This window comes from Eubalaena glacialis, chromosome 9, assembly GCF_028564815.1.
Source record: "Eubalaena glacialis isolate mEubGla1 chromosome 9, mEubGla1.1.hap2.+ XY, whole genome shotgun sequence".
NCBI classification, from domain to species: domain Eukaryota; kingdom Metazoa; phylum Chordata; class Mammalia; order Artiodactyla; family Balaenidae; genus Eubalaena; species Eubalaena glacialis.
In genome coordinates this window covers 54,522,898-54,540,078 of record NC_083724.1, presented here as the reverse complement: position 1 = coordinate 54,540,078, position 17,181 = coordinate 54,522,898, and the positions used below count along the sequence as shown (strand labels likewise).

The window sequence follows — 17,181 nt, the reverse complement described above, 5'->3', positions numbered from 1 at the left end:
ATTGAAAAGCCATGAGAAGCTACAAGAGAAATCTAAGCTGTTGCTCCCCTCAAGGAGGTTTCAATATCAATGTCATTGGGAAGGTCAGTATCTTACACAACACTGTTAGTTACAGAGTAACATGAGGCGGTCTGAGTTTGGGCCAAAATGAACATTTCTAGAGGTAGATTTTTGTGAACTGAATGCCTTTTGTGTACCTCTGCTTCACGTGTCCTTTCACTGTTAATCCTGATAATTAAAAAAAAGGAAGGAAGAAGGAAGCCTTGAAATTCATGGCATCGACCAGCCGCACATCCTAACAAATATTAATTATTTTGCCTTGGGTTGGGCTGTGGGTTGCTTCCAGCCAAGCACTCAGCTATCTTCTTTCTGGCTCTCTGCATGAACTCCACATTCCCCCTTTCCCTTCGTATGGCGGTGTACTCGTAAGCCTTGAGCTTGCTGTAGTAATCGGAGAATTTGTTGTAGAGGATGGAAATGGGCATCCCGTTGAGGATGATCCCGAAGGCAATGCAGAGGAAGGCAAAAAGCCGGCCCAGGTGAGTCTCTGGGTACATGTCTCCATAGCCCACAGTGGAGATGCTCACCTGTGAGGGAAGGAAAGTAGAATGGAATTGTCAGCATCGAGAGTGAGGAGAAGAAAGGGAGAGAACCAGGCAGGGAAGTGTCTTCCGTCCCGCTGAAGGTGCACGTGGGTTGTATAATAGCTCCTCACGGAGTCAGCTTTAGGAGGTACTGGAAAGGTTGCCTGCAAGACCTGGGGCATGGAAAGAACATAAGCTTTGGAGCTGAAAGGCTTGGGTTTAAACCCTATCACTTATCAATTTTCTTACATACAATACAGGGGAGTTATATCTACTTTAAAGGGTTGTTGTGAAGGGCACAGAAGAATAACGTGTGTGAAGTTCCTGGTGTAGAATAGGCTCAATAAATGTAGGTCTTTGCCTCCCTTCAGCTGGGGCCAAATTTAGGACGGAGTCCCTGGATTTGCCTACATGATACACGTACGGGAAAGAGCTTGGGCTTAGAACCAGTCAGACCTGGGTTCAAGTCCTGACTCTGACCCTTCCCAGCTGAGTGACCTTGGGCAAAACATTCAGAGTCTCTAAGCCTTGGTTCCTGCATCTAAAACAGGAGGGTAATAACTAACTCTTGGGATTCTTGTGAAGACTAAATAAGAAAATGATTATAAAGCACTTCACACAGTGTCAGGCACGCAAAAAGCATTAAGCAACCTCCTCTGTGGTCCTTCTCTCATCCTTAAAATAGAGACAATTGTAATAGTTCTCAGAGTTGTTATGCAGTCAAATGAGATATTTTACATGAAGGTGCTTTAATTGCAAATGTCTGGAGAGACACACTCATTATTTTGCGAAGGGACTTTTGTAAGACGTCACCGACCAAAAATATGTTCACCCTGCATGAAAGTCTTCCCATCACACTTGTCACACTGCTTTAAATTCCACTAATTAGAGATTTATTTAGGTTAACAGGCTTCTGTTTTAAAATGCAGATACCCACGGGACTAGTTATCAGTCGATGTAGCCGGAGAAAACCCAGAAAAATCTCTCGGGGCCTGTTTTTTATGCCTCATGTACTAAGACTCCCTTTGGTCCCCAGACTCTTGGCAAAATTACTAGAAGCCTTTTAGGCAGGGCTGTTGATTACAGTTGAAAAAACTGTGCATCACACAACTCCAGGGGGCAGCACTGGCTTCATCGATTTGTGTCGTCGCACAGTCTTCCAGCATATGCTTTTATAAAATGTACAGTCACCCTGTTGGTCTGTACAGAGACAGCCTTTAACTTAGAAATGTAAACATTTTTGTTGCGATGATGTAAGGATTAATTTGAACTTAGAGTAAGTATGATTGATTAGTTAGAATGAAATGGAGAAATGAGCCAGCTGGGCAAATCTGGGGGAGTTGATAAGAACCAAAGCTCCATCCAGCCCATAAAAAGGGGAAGGTTGCAACTCCTCTTGGGATGGGTGACACACTACCTCTCACTACTCCGTCTCCGGGGAGAGAACTGCCGAGGGCTGGGCTGCCCTTCTCACAGTGGAGAAACACAAGGCAGCATCTACGAGAGGCAGGAGGGTGTCGACTAGGTTAAGGAAGCAGGTGTGGCACTAGGCCACATGGGTCTGAATCCACTTCCCAGCTGTGGGATTTGGGCAAGTCGCCTAAATTCTCTCTGCCTCAGTTTCTGCTTTTGAAACGTGGAGAGAATAATAGTGCGCACCTCATAGGATTGTTACAGGAATTGAAGGAGCCGCACAGGGTGTGTGAGGGATAATGTTAGTTCTTGTGCTTGTTAGACCAGCGGGCTGTGGAAAGAAGCTCCTCCCTGGCTCCTGCGAATGCTGTGTGAGGGAGACTGGGGGGGACACTCTGTCTCCAGTAGAGAATCTGCTTTTCCCACCTTCTCGACCAAAGGGCCATGAGAGGCAGTGATAAAATAAGATCGTGGGCTAATCGTAAAAAAAAAAAAAAAAAAAAAAGCTTGCTCTGTGTGTGTGTGTGTGTATGTATTTCTTGTCACTGGCCACGCTGAAAGTAAAAGAACCCGAGTCAGATCTCTGTCCAGGTGTGTGAACAGCTTTCATTTGACACTAACCCTGTCACTCACACCTCTGTGTGAATGTTTAGTCAGTCGACTTTGCCTGGAGGAGGCCTAAAGGGAGTCTGGATATAAGAGTGAGTGACAGGAAGGGGTAGTTTCAGAACAGGAAGCATCCATGAAAGGCCAAAGCAGAGGCTTTGGTGTAAACCAGCCCCTCAAGGGTCCAGGATTGGGGGGAGGGTTGGAGATAGGAGGATACAGGAGAAGGAAAGTAATTGAGACAAAGTACCTAATTTAAACTTCTGCTCAGTCCCCACACTGGCTTTGCTTCTCTCCCAACCCCAATTTCTTTTTTCTTTTTTTTGGCTGAACTTTGAGCAAAAAGTCAAAAGCAAAGAGAATTGGCTGAAGGAAGATTAAATATTTGATGTGCATAATATGGTCTAAATATTTTTGTATGTCTTGGATCTCTGTTTTTAGAGAAAAGATCTCTTCTGATATGAGACTCTATAAGACTGATTCTGAAGAATTTGTTCAAAATGCACAGCTAATTTATGCACTGTCTGTTTGACTCAACCGGTGATCTGCTTCTTGCTTCTTGGCTCCAGAGGAACTCTGGATTCCTTGGCTTTTGGAAACTTTTTCTCCATGTTCCACAGGCCAAACCATTTCTCCCTGAATGAGCATGAAAAATGGAAGGTCCCAGAAGGACCAAAGTGACCTCCCAGAGTGAGTTCTCACATTAGCAGGAGTGGGGTTTGGAAATGTGACTGAAATTTCTGCAATCCATCTTAATATCCTGAAAAAACTGACTGGCTCAGCCACTCTGTAAACTGGAAACTTACCATTCCGCTGAAAATTTACATATTTTCCCTAGCCATTGGATCCCCAAAGCCAGAATGTAACCTTTCCCTAGCAGCTCACCCACTAATCAGCAAATCCTGACCCACTAAACGTTACAAGGAGAACAAGCATCCAGTTTTTCTCTGAAACTTTAGAATAACTATACTTGAATTTCTCCTTCAGCAAGGAATGTTTGTTTCCTTCATAATGACCTACGCACAGATTACATTTTAGCACCCAGTAGTCCCTGCATCTAGGAATTATGATCTCAGGGAATAAAACTGCTTTTTCAAAAGAATTAACACCTCTTCTTAGTTTTCCCAAAGAATTTGAGGTGGTAAAGACTAACATTTTCTTGTTAAAATTATTATATACTTCAATGCATGTTGTCCTTCAAAGGATTTAGCTTCAAAGGCTCTACTTAGCTTACCCATGCTGCTGTTGCTACAAATATTTTAGGAATTCCTCTTTGGGATTATAATCTGCACAGAGGATTCAGTGGCATGACCTTGAAACAAGTGTTCTTATCCCCCTTGAGGGTTAACTCTAGGTGCTGGTCTTCAACTCAAGGGTCTTGACTATTTAAAAATATTGAATCCACCTTCAAAAAAGTAAAGATTTAGCCCCACTACAAAGAAGTATTAATAAATGGACATGTCACAGGCGCTGAAGATAATTCCTCAGTGGAATTCAAAAAATGTTTTGATCAGTGGAAGCACTGTTAGAATGAGGTCATGGGTAATCACCTTGAAAAGAACAACCGGCCTCATCCGTATATGAAAGTTCTGACATGTACATAAATTGTACAATAAGGGGGAGGTGTGCAGAAGCTAAGGCAAGTTTGGGATCTATTCCTAGAAAGGTACACAATAGTGACAATGCCCTCCACATCCTCAGCTTACTTGCTACTTCTCCCTGCCCTCTACAATTCTATCATGTCCCGCTCAAGTTATATTGGCCAACAGGAGGAGTTTAGAGAGACAAAAGGGGACCACTCCAAAATCAGGAGTCCGCCAGATCAAAAGTTATAAAAGTGCCTAAGAGCCTTTGCCCCCCTTTATGGCTCCTGTGCTATTTCTGAAGAAGCTAGGAGAACTTTAATGCCTTCTGTGCCAGACATTTACTCATTATCTTTCAGCCCTAAGCCTGTTACCCTTCTGTGCTCTTTTTTGTAATTCAGCAGCTGGGAGGATGCAAACTACATTTCCCAGATTTCCTTGCCTGCTGTCTTCTGGTTAGGTTCTGCCAATGAGAGACACGGGTGGGAGACTAGAAGATGGAATGAGGAAGTAAGAGTCTCTCTTCCTGCTTCTGGTTTCTGTCATCATCCTTCAACAACAGCAGATAGCTATGGCTCAGGCATCTTTCAGCACACCCAGCACCAGCCTCGGGATGCCATCTTAGGAGTCTGGCAACAGCTACACAGTGGTTCCTTCTCTGTACTCCTAGGCTCCAGTAACTCTACCTTCTCCCATTTGTCTCCCCAGTTCTGGGGCCAACACTTTTTCCTACAGTTACCAATCTTTGGGTTATCTCACTTTCTCCTTTTTGCTCTTCCAGCCTATGTATCTATCTCCCTGTATCGGTTTCCTTCTGTTTAAAATATCCCACATTTTGTTTTCTGTTATCCTGATTCACCTTCCAAAGGGGTCTTCTCAAAGCAAGCAAGCAATCAATAAAAATAAAATAAAATAAAATAAAATAAATCTCAGTGATCTTCTAAGTGCCACCTATTTGCAAGGAAATGATAACATACTTGAGGAAAACAAAGATAGAAACAAGGTCTCTGGGCTACAACTATCTGATGCTTCAGCTAGAGATAGTTTTCATGAATTTTGAAGGAATGAGTTCATGACATAGTTTCCTATGTAGTTTCTACAGCTTTAACTTGCTCTGGAAAGCTCAGAAGGAAATGGTCTATTGAACAGTCCAATTGTCCTTTTCTCCTTAAAAACATAGCCACAACAGAGGCCAAAGCTTACAGCCTTATCATAGAGCTAATTGTTCTTGTTGAGCTATGCCAAGCATTTCCCACACCCAGGCAACCCGGGAGAGTCCCAACACGGCTGGAGCTGCTCCAGGCATGGGCCTGTTTATTTGGACACTCAGAAACTCTCCCAAGATAGAACGGCTGACCCTTTTGTACATCTTACAGCCTCTCTCTTTTCCCCAGGAGAGAAGGAATCACTTCTGTTTTATTTTCCCAAAAATGAAACTGGAAGCAAAGGTTATTGCTTCCATGTGATAAAGGCTATCAACTAGTCAGATATGGTAGCTTCTATTTATTGAGGATAGCATACAGGCTAGTGTTTTTACATATGTTTCCTATTACATTAGTGCTTACAAATAACCTCCATTTGACAGATGAGTAGGATGGGTCTATCTTATATCCTAATGCATGAGCATTTGCAGACATGAGTGTCCATGAGGGATTTGTTCTGCAGCTGTAGGAGAATTCACATTAATGAAAATTACTGTGTTTCTCTTAAAAACCCGAGTTGAATTACAGAGGAAGGTTGCAGGATCCTTGGCATAGAGAGAGGGGAGATTATTAAAAACAAGTCAGATTTTGGGGTTGTCTGAGAGTACTAAAAACACATGGAGGGAGGGATTAGAGAACCTGTCCCTAATGTGGGTGTATATACCACAAGGGCTACAGCACTGGAGTGGGGCAAGAATATACCAATCCTGTTTTTCCTTACCTCTTTACATTTTCAATGTGTGAGTGTATGTTTTCTGATACACATAATATATTTGAGCAGTAATATCTTAATGCAGTACAATGATTGTATTACTGGACCCAATTCTTTGTATCTTCCTGTATCCAAGCTCTTTGCCATATAACTTTGCAGTGCTTTCCTACAGTGAGTGGGCTAACCTGCTCTTCCCTTTGACTCTGAGTTTGGCCTTGTGACTCGCTTTGGCCAATGAGTTGAGCAAGTGTCATGAACAGAAGCTTATCAGTGCTTGCATGATTGGGCTTGCACTCTCTCTCTCTTGCCCTTTGCCACGGCCATGGATACATGCCTGCTGGATGATGAAAGAACTAGTCTCCTTCTTCATCCAGCCGTCAGCCAGCTGACCATCAGACTGTGATGTGAGCAGCTGACACCAGTCCAAGGTTCTTCTAACCTTGTACTTGAAACCAGCCTGAGTTGCTGACTTGCAAACTCACAAGGCAAATAGATGCTTGACGTTTCGAGCCACTGAATTTTGGGGTGGTTTGTGATGCATTGTTATTATAGCAATAAATAGCTTATAACTTATGATTAACTAAACACATATTTATCATGGGTGTGTGCTCAGAGTTTTTTAAATTATGAGATGTATGATCAATAAAATGCTTGGAGAATATTGGATCAGAGTTACTTTTAGGATTCTACTTCTCAGATTCTCATGTCTGCTTGGTCACGTCTATTTAGATGACTTCCTTCTCATAATTCAAGATTTAGTTCAATGTCATCTTCTCCAAGAAGGCTTCTCTGACTATTCCACTAGTCCAACAAAGGTAGATTCTGCCACCCAGATCACTCTCTATCCTATTATCCTATATAAGACACACTCATATCGGAAATGATTTATTATCTTTCTCCATTAGGATGTAAACTCCATGAGGGAAAAAATTTCACCTTTTTTTTTTTCTTATTACTCGGTATCCCTAGTATTTAGAATACTCCTTGGCACACTAAGTGCTCAAAAAAATCTTGCTCACCTCCAGTGCTGGACACCCCATGGCAAACAACTAGCAAGACAGGAACACAACCCCACCCATTAGCAGAGAGGCTGCCTAAAATCATACTAAGTTCACAGACACCCCAAAACACACCACTGGACGCGGTCCTGCCCACCAGAAAGACAAGATCCAGCCTCATCCACCAGACCACAGGCACCAGTCCCCTCCACCAGGAAGCCTACACAACCCACTGAACCAACCGTAGCCACTGGGAGCAGACACCAAAAACAGTGGGAACTACGAACCTGCAGCCTGGGAAAAGGAGACCACAAACACAGTAAGTTAAGCAAAATGATGAGACAGAGAAACACACAGCAGATGAAGGAGCAAGGTAAAAACCCAGCACACCAAACAAATGAACAGGAAATAGGCAGTCTACCTGAAAAAGAATTCAGAGTAATGATGGTAAAGATGATCCAAAATCTTGGAAATAGAATGGAGAAAATATAAGAAACGTTTAACAAGGACCTAGAAGAACTAAAGAGCAAACAAACAATGATGAACAACACAATAAATGAAATTAAAAATTCTCTAGAAGGAATCAATAGCAGAATAACTGAGGCAGAAAAATGGATAAGTGACCTGGAAGATAAAATAGTGGAAATAATTACCACAGAGCAGAATAAAGAAAAAAGGATGAAAAGAATTGAGGACATTCTCAGAGACCTCTGGGACAACACTAAATGCACCAACATTTGAATTATAGGGGTCCCAGAAGAAGAAGAGAAAAAGAAAGGGACTGAGAAAATATTTGAAGAGATTATGGTTGAAAACTTTCCTAATATGGGAAAGGAAATAGTCAACCAAGTACAGAGAGTGCAGAGAGTCCCATACAGGATAAATCCAAGGAGAAACACACCAAGACACATATTAATCAAACTCTCAAAAATTAAATAAAAAAAAATATTAAAAGCAAGGGGGCTTCCCTGGTGGCGCAGTGGTTGAGAATCTGCCTGCCAATGCAGGGGACACGGGTTCGAGCCCTGGTCTGGGAAGATCCTACATGCCGCGGAGCAACTGGTCCTGTGAGCCACAACTACTGAGCCTGCGCGTCTGGAGCCTGTGCTCCGCAACAAGAGAGGCCGCGATAGTGAGAGGCCCGCGCACCGTGATGAAGAGTGGCCCCCGCTTGCCACAACTAGAGAAAGCCCTTGCACAGAAACGAAGACCCAACACAGCCAAAAATAAATAAATAAATAAATAAATAAATTTATATTAAAAAAAAAAGCAGCAAGGGAAAAGCAACAATTAACATACAAGGGAATCACCATAAGGTTAACAGCTGATCTTTCAGCAGAAATTCTGCAAGCCAGAAAGGAGTGGCAGGACATATTTAAAGTGATGAAAGGGAAAAACCTACAACCAAGATTACTCTACCCAGCGAGGACCTCATTCAGATTCGACGGAGAAATTAAAACCTTTACAGACAAGCAAAAGCTAAGAGAATTCAGCACCACCAAACCAACTTTACAACAAATGCTAAAGGAACTTTTCTAGGCAGGAAACACAAAAGAAGGAAAAGACCTACAATAACAAACCCCCCAAAATTAAGAAAATGGTAATAGGAACATACATATAGATAATTACCTTAAATGTAAATGGATCAAATGCTCCAACCAAAAGACATAGACTGGCTGAATGGTTACAAAACAAGACCCGTATATATGCTGTCTACAAGAGACCCACTTCAGACCTAGGGACACATACAGACTGAAAGTGAGGGGATGGAAAAAGATATTCCATGCAAATAGAAATCAAAAGAAAGCTGGAGTAACAATTCTCATATCAGACAAAACAGACTTTAAAATAAAGACTATTACAAGAGACAAAGAAGGACACTAGAGAATGATCAAGGGATCAATCCAAGAAGAAGATATAACAATTGTAAATATTTATGCACCCAACATAGGAGCACCTCAATACATAAGGCAAATGCTAACAGCCATAAAAGGGGAAATCGACGGTAACACGACTTTAACACCCCACTTTCACCAATGGACATCATCCAAAATGAAAATAAATAAGGAAACACAAGCTTTAAATGATACATTAAACAAGATGGACTTAATTGATAGTTATAGGACATTCCATCCAAAAACAACAGAATACACTTTCTTCTCAAGTGCTCATGGAACATTCTCCAGGATAGATCATATCTTGGGTCACAAATCAAGCCTTGGTAAATTTAAGAAAATTGAAATCAAGTATCTTTTCCAACTGCAACGCTGTGAGACTAGATATCAATTACAGGAAAAAAACTGTAAAAAATACAAACACATGGAGGCTAAACAATATGCTACTAAATAACCAAGGGATCACTGAAGAAATCAAAGAGGAAATCAAAAAATACCTAGAAGCAAATGACAATGAAAACACGATGACCCAACACCTACGGGATGCAGCAAAACCAGTTCTAAGAGGGAAGTTTATAGCAATACAATCCTACCTCAAGAAACAAGAAGCATCTCAAATAAGCAACCTAACCTTACACCTAAAGCAATTAGAGAAAGAAGAACAAATAAAACCCCGAAGTTAGCAGAAGGAAAGAAATCATAAAGATCAGATCAGAAATAAATGAAAAAGAAATGAAGGAAATGATAGCAAAGGTCAATAAAACTAAAAGCTTGTTCTTTGAGAAGATAAACAAAATTGATAAACCATTAGCCAGATTCATCAAGAAAAAAAGGGAGAAGACTCAAATCAACAGAATTAGAAATGAAAAAGGAGAAGTAACAACTGACACTGCAGAAATACAAAGGATCATTAGAGATTACTACAAGCGACTCTATGCCAATAAAATGGACAACCTGGAAGAAATGGACAAATTCTTAGAAAAGCACAACCTTCTGAGACTGAAACAGGAAGAAATAGAAAATATAAACAGACAATCACAAGCACTGAAATCGAGACTGTGATTAAAAATCTTCCAACAAACAAAAGCCCAGGACCAGATGGCTTCACAGGTGAATTCTATCAAACATTTAGAGAAGAGCTAACACCTATCCTTCTCAAACTCTTCCAAAATATAGCAGAGGGAGGAACACTCCCAAACTCATTCTACGAGGCCACCATCACCCTGATACAAAAACCAGACAAGGATGTCACAAAGAAAGAAAACTACTGGCCAGTATCACTGATGAACATAGATGCAAAAATCCTCAACAAAATACCAGCAAACAGAATCCAACAGCACATTAAAAGGGTCATACAGCATGATCAAGTGAGGTTTATCCCAGGAATGCAAAGGTTCTTCAATATATGCAGATCAATCAATGTGATACACCATATTAACAAATTGAAGAATACAAATCATATGATCATCTCAATAGATGCAGAAAAAGCTTTTGACAAAATTCAACACCCATTTATGATAAAAATTCTCCAGAAGGTAGGCATAGAGGGAACCTACCTCAACATAATAAAGGTCATATATGACAAACCCACAGCCAACATCGTTCTCAATGGTGAAAACTGAAACCATTTCCTCTAAGATCAGGGACAAGACAAGGTTGCCCACTCTCACCACTATTATTCAACATAGTTTGGTAACTTTTAGCCACAGCAATCTCAGAGACAAAAAAGAAATAAAAGGAATCCAAATCAGAAAAGAAGAAGTAAAGCTGTCACTGTTTGCAGATGACATGATACTATACATAGAGAATCCTAAAAATGCTACCAGAAAACTACTAGAGCTAATCAATGAATTTGGTAAAGTAGCAGGATACAAAATTAATGAGCAGAAATCTCTTGCATTCCTATACACTAATGAAAAATCTGAAAGAGAAATTAAGGAAACAGTCCCATTTACCATTGCAACAAAAAGAATAAAATACCTAGGAATAAACCTACCTAAGGAGACAAAAGACCTGTATGCAGAAAACTGTAAGACACTGATGAAAGAAATTAAAGATGATACAAACAGATGGAGAGATATACCATGGTCTTGGATTGGAAGAAATAACACTGTGAAAATGACTATACTACCCAAAGCAATCTACAGATTCAGTGCAATCCCTATCAAACTACCAAAGGCATTTTTCACAGAACTAGAACAAAAAATTTTACAATTTGTATGGAAACACAAAAGACCTTGAATAGCCAAAGTAATCTTGAGAAAGAAAAATGGAGCTGGAGGAATCAGGCTCCCTGACTTCAGACTATACTACAAAGCTACAGTCATCAAGACAGTATGGTACTGGCACAAAAACAGAAATATAGATCAATGGAACAGGATAGAAAGTCCAGAGATAAACCCATGCACATATGGTCACCTTATCTTTGATAAAGGAGGCAGGAGTATACAATGGAGAAAAGATAGTCTCTTCAATAAGTGGTGCTGGGAAAACTGGACAGCTACATGTAAAATAATGAAATTAGAACACTCCCTAACACCATACACAAAAATAAACTCAAAATGGATTAAAGACCTAAATGTAAGGCCAGACACTATCAAACTCTTAGAGGAAAACATAGGCAGAACACTCTATGACATAAATCACAGCAAGATCCTTTTTGATCCCCCCCCTAGAGAAATGGAAATAAAAACAAAAATAAACAAATGGGACCTAATGAAACTTAAAAGCTTTTTCACAGCAAAGGAAACCATAAACAAGACGAAAAGACAGCCCTCAGAATGGGAGAAAATATTTGCAACGAAGCAACTGATAAAGGATTAATCTCCAAAATATACAAGCAGCTCACGCAGATCAATATCAAAAAAACAAACAATCGAATCCAAAAATGGGCAGAAGACCTAAACAGACATTTCTCCAAAGAAGATATACAGACTGCCAACAAACACATGAAAGGATGCTCAACATCACTAATCATTTGAGAAATGCAAATCAAAACTACAATGAGGTATCACCTCACACCAGTCAGAATGGCCATCATCAAAAAATCTACAAACAATAAATGCTAGAGAGGGTGTGGAGAAAAGGGAACCCTCTTGCACTGTTGGTGGGAATGTAAATTGATACAGCCACTATTGAGAACAGTATGGAGGTTCCTTAAAAAGTAAAAATAGAACTACCATATGACCCAGCAATCCCACTACTGGGCATATACCCTGAGAAAACCATAATTCAAAAAGAGTCATGTACCACAGTATTCATTGCAGTTCTATTTACAATAGCCAGAACATGGAAGCAACCTAAGTGTCTATCGACAGACGAATGGATAAAGAAGATGTGGCACATATATACAATGGAATATTACTCAGCCATAAAAAGAAATGAGTTATTTTTAGTGAGGTGGATGGACCTAGAGTCTGTCATACATAGTGAAGTAAGTCAGAAAGAGAAAAACAAATACCGTATGCTAACACACATATATGGAGTCTAAAAAAAAATGGTTCTGAAGAACCTAGGGGCAGGACAGGTATAAAGACGCAGATGTAGAGAATGGACTTGAGGACACGGGGGGGGGGGGGCGGAAGGGTAAGCTGGGAGGAAGTGAGAGAGTGGCATGGACATATATACACTAGCAAATAGATAGCTTGTGGGAAGAAGCCGCATAGCACAGGGAGATCAGCTCAGTGCTTTGTGTCCACCTAGGGGGGTAGGATAGGGAGGGTGGGAGGGAGACGCAAGAGGGAAGGGATATGGGGATATATGTGTACCTATAGCTGATTCACTTTGTTATACAGCAGAAACTAACACAACATTGTAAAGCAATTATACTCCAATAAAGATGTTAAAAAAATAATCTTGCTCAATGAATGAAGAAGATGGATTTTTGTGGGTTATGTGAAGAATTGGTCCTAATATTTTGCATCTTTTTACTTGGCATCTTCTTTTCTCTTTGCTATATTGAAAATAAGGGCCCTTACTACACAATATACAATGTCATAAGAAGTATATAGAAGAATTGGGTTAATAGTATATTGGTCCTGGGGAATAGAGCAGTCCTCAAATGTTCAAGGGGAGTTGCTCCTATTGTTTTCATAGGTTAGTTTAGAAACGAACACAACCTATCTGTCTTTAATCCATAATGATTTTTAACAGTATATATAATTCTCAGAGAATAAAATGGATGAAGGTCATTGGTAAAGGTTAAGGTTGGTAAATGGTAGGTTGACATGTGTAAATTTTGGCCTGTGAAAATAGTGCCTGATAGAGATAATGGCTACAAAAGAAAATTCACATTGGTAAAAGCAATAATTAGTAAAATTTGTTATAGATAGAAACTGAATGGTGATTCAAGTTTTATTGTGAAGTCTATAGAAAACAGTGACCTTGAGTAAGATAATTTTTGTTAATATTAAAAAGGGGATAATTTGGAAATTTAAATGTTATTAAACAATAAACACATCAAGAAATTAAAGGGGATCACTAGGCATTCACTTCAGGAATTTTTTTAAAAAGAAAAATTCATTATTAGCAATAGAATTCTTATCAAAAATTTTATATTAATATACAAAAGGTAAAAAACGTTTTGTGTATTCAGAATATAGTATCAAAGGGTCCACTAGGTGCAGCTTACATATGCTAGCCTTCTAAGATATTTGGACGAATGGAAACTTGACTCTCTAAAACTTGGTATTATATCATCAGCATGTGGATTTTCTCTTTTCCCTCCTTGCTTTACTCACCTCCAAAGTAAATGTCATTTGCTGGGGACAAATCATCCTTCATCAACCCCGTCTGTACACATGATTTATCTACTATGGGGATGACCTTTTGTCATTTGGAATATGATCAGAGGAGCGGCATTTGGCCAGCTCGTTTGGAAGAGCCGAACATCATCCCATCACTGAAGAAAGCTCACAATTCTTTTTGTACATATGAGAGCTCTGCTTTCCAGGGAAGCAAGACTCACTGAATTGTAGAGCTCTACACCCTCCCTTTTTGAGATGAGGAAACTGAGGACAGGGAGGTGTAGGGAGTGAGGTTTCACAGTTAATCATGTAGGATCACAGTTAATTATTAGATCTGGGACTAGAATCTAAATCTAAATCTTCCATTCCACTATACTACACTATTAGTAGGAGCCTTGGGTAGGTTCATATCAGAACTCCAGACTGTAGGTTCTAACATATCCAATGTTAATGTTGAAAATATCCACTTTCTAATATAGGAAAAACTGGTTATATTTGCTTAATGTCTTTAAAGGCATTACAAACAACCTACTTAAAAAAAATAAGGAAAGCATACACCCAGTTCTTTCCTATGCACATATGTCAACATGTTCATTGATCTTAGAAGACCCAATCAGCATTTCCAGGGATTCAGGGATTTTCCAAGGATTTAGTCTAGCACATCAGAAACACAGATATTTGAGTAAATGGCATAAATTATTATAAAAGGCAAACACCAAAGAAAATGACAAAAATAACTAATATACTAAGTGCAAATTAAGCAAGGCATGCAGAAAAACTGAAGCTTGAAAGAGGCAGTGCTGGGCTGTGGAAAGGGCATGCATTTTGCAACTGGACAGGCTTGTCCTCATGTTACTACCTTTAGCTGTGTGTCTAAATTATTATTATAACTCAAATTATCTGCACCTCAATTCCTCTAGCTGTAAAATGGGGCAATAATGCCAGGTCCTGAAAGAATTTTTGTGGCATTGGAGCAAGTTTCAGTGTTAGATGCTCAGATTTAGCTAGAACCAGTGGGATTTCAGTGAGGGTTGACACTCTTCAGCCAAGTCTCATTTCCTCCCCTGCATACATGGACGGCTTCCTTCAAAATTTGAAGGAAAATTTTCCTCTTAAAAAAATAGTGATCCTAACCACCTCACATGGTTGTGATGCTGAAATAAGATACGCTTTATAAACCACTTAGGACAATAGGTGTTCAATAAGGGACAAATAACAAGAATGACAATGATGAATCTTCCAGGAACGTGAACAATGACTACTCCTTAAAATCAGCCTCTCAGGGGTATTAAGACTAAATCTAGATTTGGAGATAACTAGGACCACACCAAATTTCTTGGACTACGTCTTTCTTACTGGACTACGTCTTTCCAACCTTTTAGCACCCACCCGTTGTTTTTTTTTTTTTTTTTTCTGTTTTGTTGTTTTTATCTTTTGTTTTTTTAAGCTGGGGACATCGAAGGAATGGAGAAAGCAATGGCCGTTAAACAAGGCAGGGGAAAGATGAGGGAACAAAGCAAGGCAGGTGGCATGACCCAGGAAGGGGAGGAGCAGCGTCTGTCGGGCTGGGGAAGTGGGTGGGAAAGCCCACGGGCCGTGGTGCTCACCGCGGCCCACCACCAGGCGTGGGGGATGCTGGTGAAGTTGGTTCCACGCACGTCGTGCTCCACGGAGTAGACGGCCTCAGAGAAGGTGAAGATGCCCATGGTGATGAAGAGCAGCAGGCAGCCCACCTGCTGGTAGCACTGGCGCAGCGTGAAGCCGAAGGCGCGCAGGCCGGTGGAGTGGCGTGCCAGCTTGAGGATGCGGAAGATGCGCAGGAGGCGCATGACGCGCAGCACCTGGCCCACCTGGCCCACGCGGCCCATGGTCTCGAGGTCGTGCTCGTGCAGCGAGCCCTTGCCGCGCACCTGGTCCTCGCTCATGAAGCACTCGAGCAGCAGCTGCAGGTAGAGTGGCAGGATGGCCACCAGGTCCACCAGGTTGAGGGCGCTCCGCGCGAAGCGCCGCAGGTCGGGCGTGGAGGCCAGGCGCAGCAGGAACTCGAGCGTGAAGAAAGCCACGCATAGCATCTCCACGTGCTCCAGAAAGGGCCGCGGGTTGCCGCCGCCCGCGCCCTGCTCCGCCTGCTGCTGCATCTCCTCCACCGTGTTGAGCGCCAGCGCCACGACGGAGATTAGCACGAAGAGGCTGGAGGCCACCCCGATGGCCTTGGCGGCCACCGACGAGAAGGGCTTCTCCATGAGGTTCCAGAGGCGGCGCCGCTGCGGCCCGTAGAAGCGCATGTCTTGGAAGAGCTCCTCGGCCTCCTCGGCCTGCGCCTGGGCGCGCAGCTCGCGCTGGATCTTGAGCTGCTCGCTCAGCTCGTCGCGCCTCTCCTCGAAGCAGATGAGGCAGCAGCGCGGCGAGTATTTGAGCCGCACGCCCCAGTAGCCCAGTTCCTCCAGGAAGCAGCGCGGGCACAGCTCGTCGCGCACCAGCAGCACCCCGGACGCGTAGAAGTTGTAGATGAGCTGGAAGACCTCCGGGTCGCGGTCGAAGAAGTATTCGTCTGTCTGCGCCTCATAATCGTCGCACAGGCCCAGCTGGCGGCTGCGGCTGGTGGAGGTGACCAGGCGCCCCAGGCGCGTCTTGGGGTAGCTGGCCAGCTCGGCGTACTCCAGGTGGTAGCTGTGGCCGCCCACGTTCACGTTCAGAGTGGAGGACACGACCGGAGCGTCGGTGCCGCCTTCGCCGTGGTTGGTGGTGGCCTCTCCGGGCTGCTGGTCCTCCGCTGCCGGGTCGTCCTTCCACTGCTCCTCCTCCTCCCCATCCTCGTCCTCCTCGATGTAGTAGTTATAGTTGCCCTCGGTCCACGACGGGATGCTGGCCTGCGAGCCCAGGCGGGCCCCTACGGAGCAGATGCTCCCGCGTTGTTGGCTGCCCGCTGCCTGGGATGCGTCTTCACTCTCCGTAGTATGCCAGGACCTGTAGCCCCAAGACCGCCTCCTCTCATTCTGTTTTAGCATGGCTGGAGGAAGTGGACCCTTGCTTTTCCCTCCTGGTTGTGGTAGGGTCCCCAGCCTGCTCACCGCCACTGGTAGATGGATCACGTGCTCTGCACCGTTGTAGAGAGACCGGCCTGGACCAGCAGACCTGGGGTCCGCAGCATCGCCCTCAGAGCTGTCCCTCCTCAGGCCCTGGGCAGCCCAGCCCAGCCCATCCTGCCGGGTCTGAACGCATAGGCAGACGGCTGTTGACTGGTCTAATCTTGCTGATAGGGAAGAAGTGTTAGGAGGGATTTAGAGCCTCTTAGCCAGTTTCCTCCCCCTCTCCCTCCACTCTGTGACCTAGGGGATGATTATGTGTCTTAAATCTGTAGATAATCAGAAGGTGGCAGAGATGATTGCTAATAAAAATGTCGGCCAACCCTGCCCTTAGGAAGTGCCCAGTGTCCCTGTGCT

General features: G+C 42.6%; 1 protein-coding gene across 1 annotated transcript; it reads right to left on the bottom strand.

The window, feature by feature from the left end:
• Positions 1-305: 305 nt before the first annotated feature.
• KCNV2 (potassium voltage-gated channel modifier subfamily V member 2) lies at positions 306-16,746 on the bottom strand. Its single transcript, XM_061201228.1, has 2 exons — positions 15,346-16,746; positions 306-587 (listed from the first exon to the last, which is right to left on the bottom strand). The coding sequence occupies exons 1-2, from the start codon at positions 16,744-16,746 to the stop codon at positions 306-308; spliced, it is 1,683 nt and encodes a 560-aa protein (XP_061057211.1).
• Between the last annotated feature and the right edge of the window lie 435 nt (positions 16,747-17,181).

Excerpts from the sequence above, each read along its gene's own strand:
- KCNV2 (XM_061201228.1), bottom strand. The coding sequence starts at position 16,746 with ATGCTAAAACAGAATGAGAGGAGGCGGTCTTGGGGCTACAGGTCCTGG. Across the intron at positions 588-15,345 it reads ACGCCTGGTGGTGGGCCGCG|GTGAGCATCTCCACTGTGGG; the intron begins GTGAGCACCACG and ends CTTCCCTCACAG.